Source organism: Neolamprologus multifasciatus, chromosome 23, assembly GCF_963576455.1.
Source record: "Neolamprologus multifasciatus chromosome 23, fNeoMul1.2, whole genome shotgun sequence".
NCBI lineage: Eukaryota > Metazoa > Chordata > Actinopteri > Cichliformes > Cichlidae > Neolamprologus > Neolamprologus multifasciatus.
This window is the reverse complement of record NC_140460.1, coordinates 37,756,684-37,780,871: the sequence shown is the minus strand read 5'-3', so window position 1 is coordinate 37,780,871 and position 24,188 is coordinate 37,756,684. Positions and strand designations below refer to the sequence as shown.

Sequence of the window (24,188 nt, the reverse complement as noted above, 5' to 3'; positions counted from 1 at the left end):
GCTGATTTATGTAGAAAATTTCTCCTCTGAACTCACATCCTGCGCACATCTCGGAGGACGTATTTGTGGTACAGTTTAAAAAGAAGGACAATGTGACCACATGAAGCCTCCTGCATCCTGAGGGATTTCCTGTGGAGAGACTAGTCAAGCACATCCAATCCATTACAGGATTCTTGGACTAATCCGTCCTTCGTGGTCATTGTTCCACTTGAATAACATTGATAAATTATTTCTGAACCTTTGATGGTAAAGTGCAGCCTTAAATAGCTTTGTGTCTACTGTGCTCTGTCATGATTTACCAACATCTTTGTACACACGTGCTATTCTGTCTGCTCTAATTATTTCTCTTTATCTCAAGCACTTTTCCCCCCCATATTATTTTAAAGCTCAGATTCAAATACATCGTGCGTAAATACTTAATAACCGCCGCAGATTTTGAAACCTCTGCAATAATTAAAAAGCACATCTAATGTAGCAAACACAAGGCTGTGCTCTCGGCTATTTCATGTCGCTACAATTAAGCAGAAGTTGCATTTGCCTCTCGCGGTTTGGCTCCGTGCATCCTGTATTCGTACAAGGAACAACTAAAACAAGACAAAACGACAAAAGTGACAGCGGGCCTGAAGGAGAGGGTGGAAACGCACGAAATGACAACGGACATGTAAAGCAGCTGAGAGACAGACAAGAGACTGATTCACTAGACAAAGATCGAGATCGAGAGAGTCACAGAGGGACAGAGAGAGACTGAAAATCGGACGAAACTCTGACTGGGTCTTTGTTAGGCGCTTCTTCGACAGGTACTAACAGTTATTTTCTCTATCATCTCTGCCTCTGCACAACGCTCGTCCACACAAACACACACAGTGGTTGCTGAAGCTGATTATCTAAAATGACATCTCACAAACATACAGACACACGTACACACACACACACACACTCGTGACTACGCCCATTCTCCCTGCATATCACACATCGTGACTTCGCAGCTATATAAAGGGGTGGGAATCCCCTTTGAACATGTATGTGAGAGACAGAGAGGGACTCTGTGGAGGTATACCCTAATGAATAGAGAAGGGGAAAAAAGCTGCCAGTGACCCAGTTAATGAGGACCATGTGTGTGTGAGAGAGGGAGACAGAGAAGGAGAGGGGTGTTTTCCATCTTTGCGTAGAATCCATCTTGTGCAGCAGGGGAGAAGGAGGAAAGAGGAGCCATGACGCTTGTAACCAGCACTTGAACTGCAAAAATTCACAGCACACAACCAAGCACGATATGCGGTGGCGTCTGTAATAAAATCTTAGTTAGAATATAGAGACGGCTATGAAATCACAAGGGAATGATCGATTGCATTTTATACTAAAGATTTCTAAATAATATAATAGATACTTTCAAACGCTCCTCAGTGGAAATCCATTTTATTCTTGCCTCTCTTGTAAAAAAAAGAAAAAGAAAAATCATGCATTTAAGTAAACATGTTTCCAGCTGACGGTTTGGGTATTTTGTTTTGCTTTGTGATCCCATATAACTCTCAACATTTGAATCTAAAGTCAGGGAGCACAGCGCCTGCTTCACAGACGCTGAAATCAGTCACATTTCAATCGATCCTTGTTCGCGTGACGCGTATTCTCAGACAGCTGTAAATTTAATTCATTGTCTCTCATCCTCATCTTTTTCCCCCCATGGTGTGCCATCAACTAAAATGCATTAATAAAACAGAGTGTGAAATTTATTTTTGCATTAGAGCTAAACCTGGAGGCACAGATGAGACCTTTCAGTCGGGCTTTGCCTTCATACATCTGTCTCTCGGTAGGCTTTAAAAAACCCTGTCTGATATGGATATACTGCAGCAGGTGGATTTTAGTGGCAGCATGCAATAAAAGAACACGTTTTCTGGCTGGCGTTGTGACTCCGCCGATGGGAATTTACAAGGACGGGCGATTTGTTTAACAGAACAATTTATTTCCAAGTTGGGCTGCAAAAATCACAATATGTGTGACGTCTAAACTTAATCTCGCATCTACAGAGAAGAGTGCAGGAATCTCCTTTTTTACAGAAGGGTGGCAAATGAGTCGTGCTAACGTGGCTTCTCAGACTGTGGGGTGTCCCCCACTGTGTGTGTTTTTTGGGTTACTGAGGTGTGGCAGAAAAAGTCTGATTAACCACTGCCTTCGCTTGAAAGGTCACAGCAAATCAATCCAAGGTTGTTCTGAGAGATCCCCTCTATCCTGTGATGAAACGCTTCTACCCTGATGGGAGTGGTCTCTTCCAGCCTCCGTGCTGAACGTGAGGGTTCGCTGAATGGTAGGACTGACTCATGCTCGGCTCAGGCTTGTCGTCAGCTGCGATGGTCGTCGTTAAAGATTGGGTGATCATAGAGTCATGAAATGTTTTGTGGGGGGTTTTTTGTGGCTGAGAGACATCAGTCAAAGCTGCCATGTGTTGTGACGTAAGTGATGTCGTCAAGAAAGAGGTGCTAGCTAGCGGTTTCCAGTTCCACAGTCTGCACCAGCAACATGGCTCCTCTTTAGCTTTGTCTTATTTACAGGTGAGAGAATATAAAGTTCTGAACAGATGGTGAAGCAAAAGTGACAGAAGTCCTCTGGAAGACCCCTCCCCCCCATATAAAAATCATCATTCATGGTCTTTCATGGTCAAAACACTAAATAAACAAATATCTTTTCTGATAATTTTGTTGTTGAGTTTTTCATTTGTTCCCCGTCTGTATATAACAACCTACCTAACTCCATAAGATGATCGAATTCAACTGTGTTAGCCTTCACCTGAACACCACGCTGTCAGGAGTTTAGCGTGAAAACAATACACTCATGTATTTAAAAGTGGTGAATGTTGGTCTTTGCATAACTCGCTGCTATAAAAGATGAAAAAAGACAAACACGCAAAAAAATCAATAACTCTCTAAGAGTCACCTGCTCATCCACTCCTCCCACCGTACGAAGCAGCCGCCGCTACAGTCATCTCCCCACTGTCGTCGAGGTGACATTCCCACAATTCCCAGTATCTCCCCTCCATCCTGTCTGTTGCTAGAGAAATTCCCATTCTTGGGTTGCCATGGCAACAGTCTCGTGATTCCAGACTGTTCCAGTGAAAGGGTATTCCCCAGTCCGCACACACACACACACGCACGCGCACGCACGCACACACAGACCTAAATTTTCTCCATGATGTGATCTGATTCAATCAGTCAGCCAATCAGGCTGCCACGCTGATTTGACATGTCGTATTGTCTGTTAATTCGCCCCAGTCTGAGTCTACATGCGGCGTAAAATACGGTTTGCAACACAAGTGTCTCATACAAGCGAGACGCTTGAAGACCTCTCTTTTTCTTTGCACACACGCACACACCGTCTCACCAAACAAAAGCACCCGAGCGAAGAATTCACGTCCAGAAACCGAGTGCACCAATTTCATCCTCATTTGCATCAACGTGATTAGTGATTAGAGGAACAGGCACTGCTGAAAAGGGGGCATTTATATGAATCTAGAGATATAAATAATACAAGTCCTTAACCTGAATTTTTTCATAATGAGACAGCCTGATCAAATTTTATGCCAAGTCTGAGCCACATCTTCATCGTTGCTTCAATGCTGCGCTGTGCTGGTACTTCTTCACAGGCTTTTCTAGCCTTGACAAGAGCACCGTCCTTCATTGATTATCTATACTGCTTCTTATTATGCATTGACTGCAAAGCACGGGAACACCCTGTGCAGACATGCAGCTTCACAGACGTAGCATCTGGGCAAACAGAGGCGACAGAGTGAGCCACAGAGCTTCCCCTCGCTGCGGTGGGTGACAGTCAGTCACTGGCTTTAAAATGTGGCAGAATATTGGCAATTTGGCACCTGATCCGCGGAAATCCGTTTTACTGAGAGCAACTCAGTTCAGATTCAGGTTCATATGCCAACATGGAAGCAGATCAGTTGCCTTTTAGTTAGGCTCTGCCTCTTGGGAGAGGGTCTGCACGTGATCAGAGGTCAGCCTGGAGAAAACATTCCTACTGCAAGGCCTGAGTAAATGCCAGGTCAGGTTTTTATGTCCTGGATAAAACACTTACAGGTTTAAAAGAAAAATCTGTTTTTTTATGACTTGAAACAAAAACAACTAGAAAAAGCAACTATATCTCTTTAAGTGAAGCAAAATTTAACCAGAAATTAAAGATCTGTGCACGCACATGTATGTTATCACTAATTGCAAGCACAGATTTAATGGTCTCCCTTAAGAAAAGTAACTTTGCTTCTGATTGGATTCGGGAGAGATTAAAGATGAAATCCATTCATAATTTGTTGCTCATCATATCTGTAGACGGTAATTTCTTTTGTGTTGTCTGATAAAATAAAACCAACATCCATTTGTTGCAATGTCTGGACTTGTCAAAGTTCATGATCATTTTAAACACTGAAAGCTTTTTTTAAATGATGGAGAAAACACGTGTTGCGTCTCTACACGCAAGACATTCCTCGCTTCAGCTGCACTTTTCTTTTGTTTCATGCTCTTGTGAGTCCCGTGCTTTAATGTAAACATGATTCCAACTGACAGCTGTGATATTTATGATTCAAAATAAGACTTTACCTGCCCAGCATCCGCCTGTCACCACAGAACAGAAATCAAAGCACACTGCCCCGCTACGGACAGGTTCAGTCAGTAAATCATGCTGTTTAACTTTATGTGACGCACTGAAGACGCTGTAATTTTTTTTTTTAAAGTGTCATGTTCAGTATTTTATTTGTGGAAATATTTGTTTATAAAATGTATTGAAACAATGTATTTTGTATGCAATGCATCTGCTCTAATTAGCCCCAAAGCCAAGAATGAGAGTGTGTTAAGAGTGAAACATTGATCCTGCATGACAGCAGGTGAATGTTTTTTTTAAAGCACAATTTCTTTATTTTTTTGGCAACAATTGTTTTATTTTTGTTTGTTTTTTCATTTGCTGGGATGATCTTGTCCGTCGTGTGGCAATCAAATCCTCCAGTGATGGCAGCAGCTCTCAAGTGAAGCTGATTTCACTGCAGGATTTAAAGACTGTTGACTAAAATCCACCCACACCAGTGTGATGAGTTCTCTGCTCAGATGTCTAATTACTAATAATAACAACTAACAAAGAATAACTGTGGACGAGAAGGCGCTTTGGTCAGATATCACATTTTCAGCAGTAAGAAGCACGCAGATATAACGTGTGTTCGAGTTATTGAGTAATGGAGGCTGCGGATCATTGTGAGTTGGGTGTGTATGTGTCTCCTTCACAAAACCTCTGGAAGACAGTAGGGGATGTTGGCAAATCTTTCTCATTTTAACACACACACACACACGAAGCACAGACACTATGGATGTTGCCAAGCTTCCACCAGCAGCTCTCACAGCTGAGAACGCAGAAATGGATGGAGGCAAGGGAAAACAACGGGTGGAAAGACAGGAATACCTATAAGGAAGGAGAAGGAGGCAGGGATGCAGGATGAGGTGGAGAGGGTGGGGGTGATGAACCAAAGGGCAGGAGATTAAAGGAGGTGAGGAAGAATGAAGAAAGGGAAAAGGAGAAAGTAGGAGAAAGAGACTGAGAGAGAAGAAATTGAGGGATGAAAGCAAGGAAGGAGATTTGAATGGAAAGGAGAGCAGTACGCTGAGGAGACGATAAAGAGAGGAAAGGAAAAAAGGGGAGGAATGAGGAGAAAGGATAGGAGGAGGCCACAATGCACAGGAAGTGACTAGGTGAAGCTTGAACAACAGATAAAAAGATCTAAGGCAGGTGGGGAAGATTAGGGTGTGGGGGAGGAGGTGGAGGAATGAAGAAGAGGAGGAGAAGAAAGGAAGTGAAGGGAGGGAAAAATTTCTGAGGAAATGGAGGTGAAAGGTGGAGAAATGTCAGCACGAGGTGGGAAAAATAGAAAATGAAGAAAAGAAGACAGGAGAGTTGAAAGGAACGACGATTAGGAAAGAAAGGAGATAAGGATGAAAGGTGGCAAGGTGAGAAAGGAGATGAGAAGGAAACACAGGAAAATAAGATGAGAGAGACGAGAGAAGGGTGGGAGCGGGTGGGACAATGGAGAAGCGAGACCACCTCCAACTCTCACCGAGCTCTGGAATCAGGCTCTCAAATCCCCCACAAATTTTCCCATCAGTCACCAGACCAAACCAGTGACAACAAATTCATATCGGCGCAACTCCTCACGTTTTCCACCCCTCCATATCATCCCCCCACCTCCTCCTCTCATTTCCTGCCTCCCTCTCCCCTCCCCTCCCGCACGCCGTCACCTGCTGGTTTCTCACACAATCAATTGATTACAACAGCACTTATCGTCTCTGCTATTGAACGCTTTCTATAGCGCACCATCACAACATTCTCATTAATCTACATTCACTTCTACGTGTAATCACTTCCCTTTGTGGCAAAGAGCCCGTCCCATGATGTAACAATGATGTTAATTTGGATTTGAGTGGGCCTTGAGAGCTGAATGGTGGAAAATTTTCCTTACTTTTTTCCCTTTTCTTGATTTTTTTTTACCTCCACATAAACAAATCTGTTTCCATATTTCTCTATAGGGAGGAAACAAGAAAGAAAGGTTAATGTGTTGCTGTCATTGTTTAGTTTTGGGGGTTTTTTGTCTGACATTTTGCTAGTGTTAAGGCAAAGTGTGATCTTGGTGATAAGGCACTTTCAATTATGAGCTGAAAATGAGAGAGCCAGGCAGAGGTCCACATAGAGACAGGCAGAGAGAGAGAGGCTAGACAGACTAATCTGCGGCTTCAATAATGGATGTACCTGGAAACTACTGAACCATAGGGCACAACAAGGCATGACAGTGCGCGCGAGTGTGTGTCACACTACAGAGGGGAAAGAGAGATGGAGGATACAGAGAGAGAGAGAGACTGGGGTTGAGTCTGGCAGTGTGTATTTTTGCATGTTCGGGGTGCTTGCGCGTGCGTGTGCGCGAGGGTATACGCGTGCCCCAGCCTGCCAGGGCGTGAACGTGAAGGAGATTGTGCACAAAATGTGGCCGTGCGTAAAAGTGTATACCCGTTTGCGTGTGTAGAAGCGCGCGCGCACGTGCGTATCAATAGGTTTGCGTCCCTGCAACCGTGTGTATGTGTGCATGCATGTGCAACCCCCCCTCCTCCACACCTTGCCTCCGTAGCCTCCTCTTCTTCAATCCAAATATCCGGACTTTGGAGAAGATGTCGACCAGATTCCCGTTGCACAGCCCCTGCTTCTTACCGGGGCTCTTCCGCCGCCGGTGAGTAGTCGGTCGGTGGGCGTGTTGCTCTCTTGCTTGTCGCTTCTGCCGGATCAAACCGCTGGCGATTGCCGCTGCCATGGCTCAGCCGATACAAAAACAGCCTTGTCTCCGTCCTCGTCTCCAGTCTCTTCAGTTGTGTCCACCGGAGCGGACGGAGCGCAGACGAAACCAGACACAAACCTCCAGTCTCCGCTTTACCGGCTATAACGGCCCCATACTTCAGCCACAACGCGGTAAAGTCCAAGAAAAATAAAAAAATATATATAAAAAAAATAATAAACCACACCGCTTCACGTTACTGCATATTTTCTGCTGCCAATATTCTTCTGGCCATAGATTTGAAACGCACAGCGGTTTACCTGTCCGTCACGTTTCACCGGTCTGTCTGTCAGTCAGGGAACAGCAGCTGTCACTGAACGGCTCCTCCAAACAATCTTTCCACACCCCGCTCGTCAGTTTGTGCTCCCATGGTCAACGGGCAATTAAAAAAAATATCTGAAAGACACAGCAGTGCCTCAGAAAGCAGTTGCGTCCTCTCCTCCGAAAAGCGCCCGTTTGTATTCCGCTGACTGAAGCGCGAGGCGCGCGTGCTGCCGGCGCGAGCCCATCCAGCTGTGTGCAACCAACGAGATTCACAAGGAGTATCACCGGAAAGAGGGCGGTTTGCCTTTCAAAGTGAAAGCCTCCTAGCCCTCTCTGTGGTTCCAAATGGGTTGTGCGCATTAATGAGCCACTTGACGGCAAAGAAAATAAAAATATTTAGATCATAAAAAAAGATTATTATTATTATTATTATTCAAGTCTGACTCTGTTATTCTATTCTGATTGTTCCGTAATTTAACAACCTGTTGCTGCCATCAAGGGGTCAGTTTTATACATTTTAGGAAAAAAATGGCACTAATTTGTAAAAACATTTATTATGTATTTATTTATTTAAAAAAAACATTTAATGACTTATGCTCGCCTTTCAGTGTAATCAAACTACGTGTTGCGTTATTGTTAAATTTGTCCTGCAATAGTCTGATTCTTATTTACTGTAATTATTGCTTGTTTGTTTTGTTGTTTTATTGAACCTTTAATTAATTAATGTATTTAATTTTTTTCTACTCCTAATTGAGAAAAGCTGTTATTTTTTAACGCTTTAAGAAAAACATAAATAAATAAATTTAGGCTTCCAGTTGGGAAACTGTCCCGTTAAGTCAGTGGTTCCCAAACTTTTTTTGCTGGGCCCCCCTTGTTTTACAAGAAAAATGTTCGCGCCCCGCCTCGCGCGCGCGCTCGAACACATCCTCCAACCACACACACCCATATTTTGTTCCATTGCGGTTTATTTCACACCTCAAACATTTATTAAACAATTAAGCAAATACAAGAAATCTGCAATAAATGACAGGTAGTAAGAAAATAAACTAGTCTTTTACGCTACGTCCACACCTACACGGTATTTTTGAAAACGCAGCTGTTTCGTCCACACATAAACGGCGTTTCGAATCACCGAGAACGGAGATTTTTTAAAACTCCTTTTTTTGCGTTTACGTGTGGACAAGGAATACAGAGTTCGTCACGCAACCTCAAAGGTATGTGCCTTTTTTCACGTCACGCTGTGTGCACGTTGTTTCCATGAGATGAATTGCAGAATGGCAGACAGAGACGAAATACTGTTAATCTGACTATCTGCAGGTTTTACACGCTTACATATATACACAGTTACTGTCCCTCCATTTAGAAAGGCTGAGGCGTCACGGTGTAATTATTTTACATGTAGTTGTTTTTTTTCCTGTGTAATAATATTCAACATTGCTATCAATACATTTTTCAAAAAATCCCTCTGCAAAATGGGTTCAAAAACATAAACAACTGTTGGATGCTGTTTGTCCGTGATTTGAACCGGGGAAACAAATCGTGGCAGGATCAGCCTGATGTTATTTGTATCCCACTGTAACTTTACTGTATAAAGAGCTAACATCTCCAAAATGTCAGGAGTAGTTAGTCATTACAACAAGTGTTTGTGAACTACAAATCAAGAATGTGGGATGCTGTTTGTCCGTGATTTAAACAGCCCAGCGGTGCTCCCAACGGAGGGAAAACCAATCCTGCAGGGAGACCTACCTCGGCACTTGTGCAGGTGAAACCAAAGGGAAGATATGCTTCACCATATTTTCTAGTCTTTGGCTTAGAATGAAGTTGGTTTGGAAACATATTCAGCTATGCTTCATCTCCTGCTTTGCGTTTGTGTGGGCGCCCGTGCTAGCAGTGTCCAAGCGTTGTTGGGGTTTTTTTCCCTTTTCATGCCGCGCCCCCCCTGCAATGGCTCTGCGCCCCCCCCTAGGGGGCGGGCCCCACACTTTGGGAACGTCTGCGTTAAGTTATCATTTGGGGTATGTGTCAAAGCTTCAGCGTCAGTTACGGCGCTTGTTACTTTGAAGGTAATGACCGGATGTCCTCGCGTTGGTACCCTCAGGTTATTTGACGCTTGAAAGCGCGAGCGCTCTCTGCCTGAAAGCACACGGCTGCTGGAGCCACGCGCCGAGCGAGCGGCCACACACGCGCTCTCAAAAACAACTGGTCATCCTGAGGGGAGGAGGGGACGACGTCACCGGCTGGAGCGGCAGCAGGTGGGTTTTACTCTGAAATAAAACGCAGGTAAATGCAAGCTGCGAACTTCTACGGTCCTTTACGCGCGCCTTAGTCCTGCTGTAAGGCTGAACCCAGATTTGTGGCAAATAATTTATTTAAAATGTTTCTAATTAAATGCACAGCCACTGTTTACGTAGGAGTTTACGGTGTCACTGTGCTGTCAGCCCTCAACAGGACAGCCATTAATGCTAAACGTTCTGGTTTTAGCATTTTCGTGATTGGTTTTCAGGGAACTTAACAGCAGTAGCTGGTTTTCAATTTAGGACCTGCATACATTGTTTGCAGTGGCGGTCCTAGCCTGTTAGGCGCCCTGGGCGAACACCCCCTCTGGCGCCCCCCCCACACACACACACACACACATGAAGAGGGAGAGAGTATGCATAGTATGCAAACAGCTACTAAACAGACATCATACTTCGACATACAATGAGAACAGGACAAATCAACAATTGACACTGGCTAATTAATATTATATTACTGTATATATTGTTTGGAGTTTAGTCTGTTACTGTTACTGTTTTTACCATTTCTTCTTGGAGGAACTGTAACCCACATAATTTCCTTAGGGATTAAGAAAGTATCCTGATTCTTAATGTTTTAGGATACATGACCTGCCATTATCCAATGACACATCTGCTTACCTGTGTCTTTTGCTCGTTCCTCCTTGTAGGAGCCATAATTAAATGTATTGAATTTTAAGGATCACTGGGTTTTTATTTGTTTGGTTGCTATGGTGATGTGTAACGGGAGTCACGTGGGTGCTAGCGGTGACTTTAAGAGGGCGTTGTCAGTCTGTCATTCACTGGTTTGATTTTGACAGAGAGGAGGGCTGGGTAGCATAGTTTTTGTTGACCGCAGCACAACGAGTTTCCCCTTGTTGAATTAGAGCCTGTGATGTTTTAAGAGTTTGAATCGGGAGCCGATCACATTGCTCTGTAAACTTTTCAAGCACTTTAATAAACAAGCAAGCAATTCCACCTCTGGCATTACTGCGTAAAGTTGACAGCGCGTCAGGCAAATAGGCAGGCTCCATCCCCGGCCTCTAGCGACTGTGGAAGTCGCTACACTCCTCTTCTTTTCTCTTTTTTAAAATTTTAAAAACGGGTTGTGTGTGAGACTTTAAATAAACAAAATATAAAATATACATTTTAAATTGTTATTGATCCCTTTACCCCGAGTCCTAAAGTGTATATTTATTTTTTTTACTCTTAAATATTTATTGTTTGTTTTCTTGCACTGCTGTAACTGGAGCCTCGTCGTCTCGTCTCTCTATATACTGGACTGTATGCAGCGGAGATGACAATAAAGTTTACTTTGACTTCAGCAGCAAGCAGGCGCACCGAGGGCTCTCGCGCTCACTTTTCGTGTATAGAATTTCGAAAAAACATCGGTGCAAATTATAAGTCTGTATCATGATGTCTGGTGTTTTCGTGTTTGTTGTTTGTTTTTATTTTTGTTTTATTTTGAGAGTTGGTCATTTTTGCTGCTCCAGCCAGCCAGAGAATCCCCCGTCGCCCCGCCCTCTCCTCCCTGTGCCGCAAGCAGCAGGCGCACCTCGCAAACGGAGGGCGCCCTTACTCCCATGGGCGATAGAAAATCGATCGGTGCCTATGCCATTCCCAATATGGGCTCGCATGATGTCGGGGCAGCATGAGTACAAGCAATTTTTTTTTTTTTACCGATGCCCGTGATGCCGCCCCCCACCACGATGCCGCCCCGGGCAACTGCCCGTGTCACCAGCTTCCTTCTACTTATTTCATTCTATACTGGCAAAAAATGAACAGTGCTTTAGCCAGTGAAGCCTGTTCTGCTCGTTACCACCTCACATATCCCCGCTGTCTGTATTCAGCTCAGGAAAGGCTGTCTGAATGAGTGGTTTAAAAATGCAAGAGTTGGGCTCCACTGATAGCCTGATAAATTGCGGGGCAGCCTTGCCTGTGTGGTTCGCCTACAGTGCACATGCTTGTATATATATATATTACAGGTGCAGGTTTCCGGCTTAAGGTTACACCACGGGACGGACTACACAATACTCACCCACAATGTGACAGCATGTGGGGCAGTAAAATGTGTAACTCAACCTTGCGCGCTGACGTCACACCTCTATTTCTAAGCAGGTAAATGCACCATAAGAACACCTTACATTTAATCACCCCCCAAACAGTAAAACTCACTATTATTATTTTGAAAATTTATGTTTTGCCTAAACTTCACAAGCCTGCCTGAATCTGTCTTTTTCAGAACTGCATGTAGGTCAGCCATCTCTCCAGAATAAAGAGCTGGGCTGGGACCCAGTTGGACACAAAGAGCATTGAAATGAATTTCCCCCTCTTTCTTCTGGGGAAACTGATATCAAAGAAAATCCCGAAACCGTCGCCAGTCTATCTGTCTTTACGATGAGTAACAGGGCCGTGGGGTTAGGGCCCGTGGGTCTTTGAAGACGCGCCGGCTAGAACCTCAATTTTTTATCAGAGAACGACACATTTGATCAAGTTGGCACGGTGCAGTTCTCTGCAGATATGCAGCAGCAGTGATACCAACGTGTGCTTTAAATATGCTGGGCTAAACTTCAGTGTGGAGGAAAATACACACAGCTGTAATTCAGTTGAATTTAGCTTTTGCATATTCATAATTTAACCAGGAATCACAAGGTGCTTTTGGTGGTGCCCTGCAACCAGAAGGTGCAGTTTGGTGATTAATGGTAATTACTATACTTGATAATATTCATTTTTCCCTGCAGGTAAATCCTTTTGATTCTGGTATAGTCTGGGGCTAAAATTATTACTGTGTTCATTTTTAAATATATATCTTTTTAATTATTCTTGGTTTTTTTTACTAGAGTTTCTTTATCTTACTTTGAAAATTCTGTGTTATAAAACTTTGCAATAATAATGAAAGTGCTATCCTGTCTTAGGTCTTTTTTTGTCCTTGTTGTGCGGCTTCAAAAAAATGACTTTAGGGCAGTGGGATGTGATTAAAAAATAATCGGATGTTGCTGTGAGGCTTCCTGACGTCAGAAGCAGGTCAGGAACACTTGAACCAAAATATTTCAGCACCAGAGACAGCGACAGCTCTGTCACCCTGCTTCCTCTCTCTCTCTCTTTGAGAGTGTGTGTGTGTGTGAGTTTTACACACACACACACGCACGCACACACACACACACACATTGTGGTTTTTTAAGAAGGTAACACAGAAATATGATGTATGTTGGTCCTCATTGCCACTAGGTGGCAGCAGAGCCTGTCTAAGCGAAGGACCTGTGCAGCAGAAGTCCTTCATTAACATGATGACTAACAGTAAGAGAAAAACTCAAATGACTGTAAAACCTTTAACGTTAATGATTTAATGAAGTCCTGAAGAGTCTATCAGATCTTTCATCTCTGAGAGATCAAACTGTGTCATTGCCACTGTGTCCTTAACGTTGTCCTAATGTTATATTTAGCTGTGCTTAACAGACCCAAGATCCAACAGCAGCATGACGTCGTCACCCGTCATCTATTGTCCCATTTCAGCAGGTATCTCTGAAATTTCTGGCAGTGATGACGTGCTGCCATTAAAGCATTTCTCTGTTTTTTTCCTCCCAGACAGCAGGGGAAAAAAGAAAAAAGAGAGCAAAGAAAGTGTTGGTGTGTACTTGCGTGAAGATGACATGTTTTTTCTTTTTTTATCCAGGTCACTTCAAGTAAGGGAGTCATGAATAAATCAAAGCTACATTTCCATTAAAATTCAACTCCACAGCTGCTTTTTATAACATCCCAGGGAGGTGGGACACTGCTCAGACGCTTCAAAAAGGAAAAGCCTCGCCTTCTTCCATCCACTTATTCCACTGCCCTCAAAAAAACAAAAAACTTTACAGGGAAACAGAGTCAAAGGGAGACAACACAAGATCACAAACACACCATACATGCATAAACTATAGGATGCAACATTGTGATTCTCTTTCTTTCTAAATCCATTCAAAATCTTCTCCTTGAGAGGAAACACACTGAGAGACACTGTTACACCGAAGTGTTCTTCTCAGCCTGCTCAGAGGCAGCGGCGCCCTCTACGGGCACTAAAGGAGACCGGCACTCACCCCTCATTCCTTCACCTCAACTTTTCCCTATTCCACTCTAATTATAATGTACTCTGTCATCCGCTGTGAAGACATTTTCATCCACAGGGATGAAAATGTATTTTTTATTGCAGCAGTAAAGCTCAAATTTGGTGGTGACTGCACTAAGCAGTTTATGTATATAGTTATGGTTCAAACTGCAACCAAAAAAAACCCTTTACAAAAGTAAATCTGTGGTCATTAAAGAAATTAATTGCCTCAAAAACATTAGCAATGAAATGCTAACAGAAGAAGAGTGCCTGTGACATTTTGAGGTGTTTGTTCTCAGACACAAACACCAAAGTGCTGCCAAGAAAGAGAGAAAAAAAGAATTATTGTACAGTTCTGGCAACAAACCACCAAAACGGCTCGACTACCTTGAGAGAAGCGCGCAAACATGTTGAACATGTTGGATGTAGGAGGGTGAAGCTGGCTCCTTTGGTTCTTGTAGGGCACTTTTATTTTCCTTTAGTGGCATTTTAACTGTTTTTGAACAGGGCGCTACTCCAATGAAGCGAGACCTTACTGCTTCTTGTACAGCATGTAGCAATGTTTAGGAGAATCATGTCCTCATAAGTTTGTGTTTTGGGGTCAGATAACAAACAGCAAAATTTGATTGATACACGCAGATCCCCATCCAGCACTTTCGAGATAAACTTGAACATTAACTTTATCACCCGGCACCCAACATCAAATCCCTCTAACGTTAAAACAGAGTTCCCAAATTAGTTATGAATGAAACAATCCTAAAAGAAGTAGAAGGGTTTACTTTCAAACCTATTGATTGTTGATTGTTTCACAGTGTCCCAGTTCTTAGAAAAAGCACCCAAAGTTTGAAAAGATGGGAATAAGATGGGAAATAGGGAAAAAGTTTCTGCCTACAAACGTATAAATGAATTATAAAGTTTAATTAAACTTTTGATGTCTTTTTTTGCTTTGATAACAGGGTTAATGGTTTATGGCATGCACATCAGAAGTAACTGATTTAATATCATAAAATGTGTTTTTTCTTATAATTACAATGATAACAAAAACACGGAGATTCATTTTTTAAGACATCTTGATTCCCAATTTCTGCTGCATGTGTATTTCCTATAGTTAGAGTTGGGTGTGCTGCACAGGACTGCAGGGTGGACGGTTAAACTGTTGGCCACGAACACAAAGTTTCACTGCAGAAAAGCACAAATGGTCATAAAGCACAATCTGATTGGACACACCAGTTAAAATAACCTCCATCTGAGGCTGTTTTATCAGTCAGCATTACACTTAAGGCGGTTCTCGGGAATCACTTCTTAAAAAATCTCTGCAGGTGGCGCTCTGTCTGCCTGCCTGGCTCCGTCATGAGGACTACAGCTGCTTGCGCTGACTGATCTTTCTCTCCTGCTCTGATCAAAGCAACAGGTAAATAATGCATCCAAGTGTCGAGATCAAGAATCAAAGAGCTATTAATATCAGATAGTCTGGGAGGCAGGGGAGATAAGAGAGCTGGTGAAGAGAGGATGATGGAGCGATGAGGGCATAGAGATACAGACAGGGAAGGTAACAGATGTGGGTGGGTGTTCCCCAGACGGGAGTGTGAGGATAGCCGCTCTGAACTCAGCAGGATGAGTCATAATTCGCGCTCACACACCCGCCCACATGCACGTACGCACACTCGCAGAGGCACAGGCGCGGGGAAGTCCACTGTTGCCTAGGTAACGAGTGATTAGTGACGCAGGTGGGTCTCCGAAAGGAGGGAGGGAACACCTGCTGAATGCTGAGAGGGTAACAAACACGCACACAGGCACACACACACACATCTGGCATCAATTACATTAATCACAGGGCTTTTCTGACTTTCTCCTCTCTGCTGCTGCTGCGCCTCGCTCCTGTGTGCACACACAAACACTGAAACACAAGCACATGATCACACGCACGCCTATGCTGCTGTTAGACATAAGGAAAAAAATCACCATTAGAAGATGCCGCTTTCTTTCTGTCTCCACTCCTTGCTTCCCTTTGGTCCTTTCCTTGTCACCTTTCACTCTCCTTTCCTCCTCCCCTGTCCCCATCTCCCTTTTTCTCTTATCCTCTCCTTTCTTCTCCTCATCTGTGTTTGTAACATCTCTAACACAGCGGGGAGAAGAAGAGAGGGAATGGGGGGACTAAATTATTCATTCATCCCCCCCCCTTTTCCTTCCATCTCTGCTGTCTCTGGTGTCTCTAGCGCTCCTCCTCCTTGTTTCTCTCTGTTTGTTATACCTATTCCTGTCTCATCCCAAATTTTTTAAGCATTCAGCAGCCTCTCTCTGTCTCTCACTTTCTTTTGCTCGCTAGCACAAAGACCAGTGAGAAACTTTGCATGTACTGGATGTCAGAAAACTCACAGGGACATGTGCATCACAAGGACAGACGCAATAAAAACACAGAGTATTTTTGTTCCTGTCATAATAGTTTGTCATTCGGGCTGTTAAAGCAAGCGTTAAAGTTTTTGAAGGAGGGTGGGGAGAACGGGTTAGGGGGATTGAGATTTTGAGGTTTTGTTATTGCTTTAAAACTTAAGATTAGCGCCAGAAGCGCAGGGTTATAAAGACACTGCAGTGACTGAAATCTCATGTTAATATCGATGATAATTCAGTGTCCCAGCTAACGACCCTCAGGTCAGTGGCTCAGCGTTTTACTGGCCTATGTACTTTTTTTTTATTGGCTTGTGAAAAGGCTTTTATTTTTATATGTAAAATATTAATGCAATTTAAATAATACAATATTTTATATTATTTTACTTTTTTAATCTAAAAATGTTTTACAAAAGCCTTGAAACAAAATGGTCTAGTACACCTCGTGCCCCCTTGCATATTTTAATACAACTTCTGAGGGCTTACTGCAGATTTTTCTCTGTGTAGCACAACAGAGGTGCATGGAGCAGCTACAAAGTTTGCTTTTCCTCCAACTCAGAATTTGTTGATCAACAGCAAAGGTCTTAAGGTCGATTACAGGAACAGAGCTGCTGTTTTGGGAGCTGGGAACACACCGATTGCTCATAAGACATTTGAAGGGTGTTTTTCTCATCTGTTTATTTCTTAAACTTTCACTTATCGGTTGTAGTAAATGTCAGCATCAGCTAATATATAGCCCAGCCCATATATTTCAGGCTATTCTTATAGTGTACAAATGCTCATTAGTATGCATATTCTGTAGACGTGTTAAATACTGGTTTAGCAGATAGTTATCAAATATGCTAAATTGTAATAATAGGTAATAACTCGAAATTCTTGCCATATGAAAAGAACAAATGTAGCTAGCAGATAATGTGCAAGAGATGTAATTTTTTTATGTTTCTCTAAAACACAGAAAAATAGAAACCTAATGAAGAAAAAGGACAGAAACTGATCACAACAAGAGTCACAGACACAAACATGTGTACAATGATTTGACACTCATGTTGTGCCATTACTTACAGCATTTTGCAGTCCACTGTATCGTGCATACATCATAGAATAGAAAAATTGTCTGGATAACCTTGAATGAAACCACTAAAAACAAGAAAACACAAAAAACACACACACAATTCCCCCCTCTGTTGTCATGTCAGATTTTCTTGACAAACTTGAACAGCAACTAACTCAACTACCCCCAAGATCAAGTACTCCTGTCTCCAGAACACTCTCACACTGATTACATAGTGATGTCTCAGTTTTTAGCTTAGCCTTCTGCCATTTGTGCCACTTTGAAGTATGAAGTAGTGGCAGGAAAGTTTATATTAGTCATGCCAATTTCCATAGTTACCAAGTGTTTATTGAAAAAGAAAAATGGCACTGGAATTACCTGAAATGCTCCAATCAAGTCCACATGTTCTTTATCTGTATGGCTGCTGGTTAAAGTAGCAGCTCATTAACTGAGAGGAGCACAGAATAACCTGCAGTCCAGTTTCCATCTCTAATTTTAGACCTTTATCTCACATTACAGATGGTATCTGATACTGTATTGGGCTGACTTAATCAAAGCTCTTGTAGGAGCAAGACAAAGGAAAATGGTTTATAAAATGGACCACCAGTAAAACAATCCTGCACATTATATCACATATAAAAATAGCTACATATAGGACAGTAAATAAATTTTAGCACCAAAAGCAATTTATATTTGGTGGCATTGCTTTGTTCTTGGGCCTCACCACTCTTCCATGTCCATATGTGGCAAGCCAAACTGCAGGGAGATCAGCAGCAAGGCAAAGATCAGAGCAGATATCAATAAAAACAGACTCAACACTGATTAAACTGCAGGAAACTGAGAAGTGAGTCTGCAAAGAGCTTGCAGATGTAACAGTATGGGGAGTTTCAAGCACATAGGAGATTTGTCAATGGGATCCCCAAAAGGGCATCAGCTGAGTCATAAACTGATGTGGGCTGGCGTTGGTTTGAGGCATTCCCATATGCACCCATCCATCCATCTGTTTCTTAACTGCTTATCCAGTTTGATAGGCTGGAGCTGGGTTGGGTGAACAGTTCAGCTGGCCATCGCAGGGCTAACATGCTCACACTCACACTTACGGCCAATTTAGAATGATTATAGATGATCAGAGTGACCCTAGCAGTCGAGCAGAGGAGCTCCACACAGAGCAGTGTGTTTGAACCAGCAACTTCTTGTAGCTGTGCTCACCGCTAGACCACCAAACCACCCGAGGGTCGAATCATCAGCGATGATTTTCAACGCAAACAAAAAGATAACAGCTGAAAATGGAAGGCTTCTGAATCAGAACAGTTACATAATCACTCCAGATCTTTCCCCCCTCCAAAAAAAAGAATCCCAACTACACGAGAAGATGGAGGTGTTTGTGTGTGTGTGTGTGTGGGGGGGGGGGGGGCAGAGAGATAACAAGAGCGAAAGGAGGACTTCTTCAAGTGAGAGTTTGATTTAAGGAAGACGCTGAAAGCTGAGTGGAGGTGGCTGAGAGATATGAAATATATATGCATCTTTAAAAAATGCGGGAAGAAATATAGGGAATGGTATTCTCTAGCTTTCACCTGCAGTCCAGTGTTCACGAATACCTTTATCTTACATATCGCATGATATCTGATGTTGTATTTGGCTGACTTTAATAAAACTCTTACAGGGATAAGAGAAAAAACTGACTAAATGCACAAAAAAGCATTGTCAGTGAAATGAAGTTGATGTATAAACCACTGCTAAATTATTCATGACCATCTGATGTCACGATTTGACTCGTGTCTGCGTGTCTGCACACAACGAAGAGAGAAGAAACAAACTTGGCCACGTCCATGTCTGCCCCCACTCTGTCATAACATATACAGTGGGATGCAAAAGTTTGGTCAACCTTGTTAATAGTCATTATTTGCCTGTATAAATCGTTGGTTGTTACAATAAAAAATGTCAGTTAAATATATCATATAGGAGACACACACAGTGATATCTGAGAAGTGAAATGAAGTTTATTGGATTTACAGAAAGTGTGCAATAATTGTTTAAACAAAATCAGGCAGGTGCATAAATTTGGGCATCACAAAAAAAAGAAATGAAATCAATATTTAGTAGAGCCGCCTTTTGCAGAAATTACAGCCTCTAAACGCTTCCTGTAGGTTCCAATGAGAGTCTGGATTGTGGTTGAAGGTATTTTGGATCATTTCTCTTTACAAAACATCTCTAGTTCATTCAAATTTGATGGCTTCCAAGCATGGACAGCTCTCTTTAACTCACACCACAGATCTTAAATAATATTCAGGTCTGTGGACTGAGATGGCCGTTCCAGAATGTTGTACTTGTTCTTCTGCATGAAAGCCTTAGTGGACTTTGAGCAGTGTTTCGGGTCGTTGTCTTGTTGAAAGATCCAGCCCCGCCGCAGCTTCAGCTTTGTCACTGATTCCTGGACATTGGTCTCCAGAATCTGCTGATACTGAGTGGAATCCATGTGTCCCTCAACTTTGACAAGATTCCCAGTCCCTGCACTGGCCACACAGCCCCACGGCATGATGGAACCACCACCATATTTTACTGTAGGTAGCAGGTGTTTTTCTTGGAATGCTGTGTTCTTTTTCCTCCATGCATAACTCCCCTTGTTATGCCCAAATAACTGAATCTTAGTTTCATCAGTCCACAGCACCTTATTCCAGAATGAAGCTGGCTTGTCCAAATGTGCTTTAGCAGCTCTGTTTGTGCTGTGGGCGGAGAAAAGGCTTCCTCTGCATCACTCTCGCATACAGCATCTCCTTGTGTAAAGTGCGAATGGTTGAACGATGCACAGTGACTCCATCTGCTGCAAGATGATGTTGTAGGTCTTTGGTGCTGGTCTGTGGGTTGACTCTGACTCTTCTCACCATTTGTTGCTTCTGTCTATCCGAGGTTTTTCTTGGTCTGTCACTTCGAGCCTTAACTTGAACTGAGCCTGTGGTCTTCCATTTTCTCAATATGTTCCTAACTGTGGAAACAGACAGCTTAAATCTGTGAGACAGCTTTCTGTATCCTTCCCCTAAACCATGATGGTGAACAATCTCTGTCTTCAGGTCATTTGAGAGTTGTTTTGCGACCCCCATGTTGCTACTCTTCAGAGAAAATTAAAAGAGGAGGGAAACTTACAATTGACCCCGTTAAATACTCTTGCTCATTATTGGATTCACCTGTGTATGTAGGTCAGGGGTCACTGAGCTTACCGAGCCAATTTGAGTTCCAATAATTAGTTCTAAAGGTTTTGGAATCAATAAAATGACAACAGTGTCCAAATTTATGCACCTGCCTGATTTTGTTTAAGCATTTATTGCACACTTTCTGTAAATCCAATAAACTTCATTTCACTTCTCAAATATCAGTGTGTGTGTCTCCTATATGATATATTTAACTGACATTTTTTATTGTAACAACCAACGATTTATAAAGGGAAATAATGACTATTAACAAGGTTGACCAAACTTTTGCATCCCACTGTATAAAGGCTTTGAATTGATTTTAAAAAAGTGCATTTACATCTACATCTACATTTGTCATCTACAGTGACAGAAAACAATCCCTCAGATATGGATGAAGCTACAGATTTTAATATATGGATGCTCAACATATATTTCCAGCTGCACAGAACAAGGGCACACGGTGGGAGCCTAAGCTTAGCTTTACCAATTCAGTATCAGCACCAAACTTATAAAATCATGACGTCATGAAGTTGATTTTGAATACAAAACATACACACACTTATCATTTAGCTAGTGAATCCAAAGTTATGGCCATAAATGTGTTTTGTGAGGACCGTAACACCAAAATCTAAGAACTTCTTCTGTAATGTGAAATTACTCCAGGGGAATGAGGGACAGGGGGACTGACCGAGTTACAGACAACTGACATGACAAGTGAAACTAATGATGAGTGAGCAGACAATTACAGTACAGAAACAGAAAAAGATGCAAAATAAGTATTTACCACAATAAACAGGAAATCGTTAAAACTGAAACTCCAGTTTTAAACTCACTTTTGAAGCCAGCCTCAAGCGGCTGAGAAGCTACGTCCATGTTTTGTACCTTCTGTGGCCAAAATGTAATCCCTTTTTTTTTTTTTTTTTTTGCCTGTCCCGTTTGGCTCTTTTGCCATCAGAATTATTGTCTAAAGGCGAAGAAAGATGCCCAACGGAAAAAAACAAAAAAAACAAAATGTTTGTGACCACTGGTGCCTCCTCCATGTATAAGCTTCTTTTCCTTTTACAGCACATATCATTTACACATTCCCATTCACGCTCCCTTTTCGTGTATCGATCCATTTTGTGAAAAAAGTGTACCCTCCTGTTGATCCTGCTGCAGCGATGGACAGTAAAATTATTGTGTGGTCCAGAGGAAGAACATTATAGTCCTGAGCAGACTGGTCCGCAGAAATCTAATATATCTGTCAATGCTAATCCGTTTACTTCAGAAGGCAAAGTCAAACTGATTTGCACTCCCCCAACTTGCACTAAACCTCAGCCCCCTGTCCACAGCTCCTCCTGCCAACAGTTTGTGGACCTTTAGTGAGTAATGTCTATGATTTTCTTCTCATTGCTCTGAGAAGTTTTACATCACTGTAATTTCCTGGCCTGTCTGTAAATGAGTCAGTCACATCTCGGGCTGGTTTCACTGTGCTCACAATGCTCAGATGCTCTGGCAGAATACAAAAGGCTGGAAACTCGGGTTCGTTTTGATGTCCTCCATCTGTACTATTATACATTGAAGGTTTTGTTCTGCTTGTTGCAGCTTGAAAGACAGACAATACGTTAACTGTGTGCTCCACAATTTCCCCACTGAAGGAGATTAGAGCTCGGCTTGACTGCAATGACAGACGCCTTATTTTTCCCTAACAGTGGTTTTTTGTTTAGCTTTCATACACGTCTGTATGCAAGGCTTACCGAGCAAGACGCACAAATTACTTTTCAGTAACGGGAGCAAAGTGTATAGTTAGATAAAATGACAAAAAGATAAAATACTTTGTTAAGCATTTGCTGCTCAACAATGGAGAATGTTTTCAGAGCCACCCACAGTCGTGCACACGCTGTGTGGGAACTTAAGCTTATTTTTCTCAGCAGCAGCTCCAGGCAGCCCGTAGACTGAGTGACGAAAGGTCTCATTTCAGCCACTAGGCCATAAAAAAAGTTGCTTTAGCTCACAGTTCTTTGTGGTTAGTTGGGAGAGGTGGAGTTACCAACTAAAAAAATGTGGCATTTTAAGAAAATGATTAAATCATTTGGCAGCAAGATGTCTTACAAAAACATGCGACAGGCCCATGTTTACAACTGTGTAGCGTCAAATCTTCTTTTAAGAACAGTCCATAAGCATCTGGGCGCTGAGGAGACCAGCTGCTGAAACTTTTTGGACAGGAATGTTGTCCTGTTCCTGTCTGATGGAGGATTGATTTGGGTTGATTGGAAATGATTTCATGTTTTTGGTTTCATGATGTGCTAAATGTTTTCAGCTACGTAAAGGTCTGGACTGCAGGAAAGCCAGATCAAGGACTCTTCTACTATTAAGCCATGTTGTTGTAATAGATGTATTAATGCACCACAATACCATTGTAATTCAGGCTTTTGAACTGAGCACCAATGACAAGCCAGATGCTCTCTTTCCTCTTTAGACTATAGGAAGCAGTATCCATGTTTTCCACAAAGAATTTCCTTTTTTTCATCTAACCACAGAATAGTTTTCCACTTCGCCTCATCCCATTTTAAACGAGCCTTACTTGATTCCCTTATGTGAAATTAAGACTTTAAAAGCCTTTTACTCATGTCTTTGTTAGTTCTGCTCTTGGGTCTGTTATAAGCTGCTGGTCTAGTGGCCATCTGTTCTCTGTCAACATGATCCCACACTGCTTTAGAAATATTGAGGTCTAGGCTCTGATCCATGATCCACTGATGGTGTTTTACTGTGTGTTTTTCTATCCAGGTATGATTTAACTTTCCTCTTTTGTATTCCACTTGTCAAATTTCTTCAATTTGCTGGGGACACTGCACGCAATGCCAAGTTTTCAGCTTATAGCTTTTTGGGAATAATCTCGTTGATCCATTTTATATTTGTCAAACTGTGTTATCTTTGACCGTTTTGGCAGTTTAACTAAAAACATTTGAACAAATAATGTGTTTTGTGACAGATACAAAGTGCCTAAAGGTATCATTTTAAACAGCTTCTTTACTAAGTTCTCTGTTATGTATAGAAACACTGGTTCATCCCTTGATTTAGGTGTGTTATTTTCTGTCTGAATTATTCATAGGTTAGTTAATTGTCTTAATAACAAAAAGCATTCCTGTGAAAGTGGTCAGATACAAAGACTGGACTGAAAATAAATGTAAAGAAACAGAAAGAGCTTCAGAAAACCTGGAGAACTAGTGTCCCTAAAACGATATATCCTCTTACTAATTGCACACCGAGGTTAATGGCATATTCAGTAACACGTGTTTATCTACAGCAGCATGAGTTACCATGGCGATGTAAGTAATGAAAACCCTTTGTCAACATGAAGTTACCTTCCTAGACCCCTAATCCAGCTTCATAGTGCAGGCCCCAGCTTTGATGCTAAACCTTTTTTGTTTCTTTGTTTGATGTTTCTAGCAGAGTCACATTCCATGTTCAAAAGGGCAGAACATTCACCAGCTCAGTTACTGCACCTCTCAAAGAAAGACTTTTGGAGAGATTTGAGCCTTTTTGAACTTTCTCCTCATTTCAGTTTCTTCATGCAGAAATTCTCCTGCATATGTGCCGAGGGCTCTGGCTTACA

The 24,188-nt window shown here is 42.3% G+C and overlaps 1 protein-coding gene across 2 annotated transcripts in view; it reads right to left on the bottom strand.

The window, feature by feature from the left end:
* LOC146492137 (fibroblast growth factor 14-like) overlaps positions 1 to 24,188 on the bottom strand; it is a 74,237-nt gene that overhangs the window by 35,563 nt on the left and 14,486 nt on the right. The window contains exon 1 of one of the 2 annotated variants that reach the window (XM_085150773.1): positions 7,135 to 8,452. The exons of the other annotated variant lie outside the window; for it this stretch is intronic. Within the exon in view, the coding sequence (XP_085006899.1) occupies positions 7,135 to 7,327 (193 nt within the window). The 5' untranslated portion in view covers positions 7,328 to 8,452. Of the gene's footprint in view, positions 1 to 7,134; positions 8,453 to 24,188 lie in introns of those variants that run through there. 2 annotated transcript variants of the gene reach the window in all.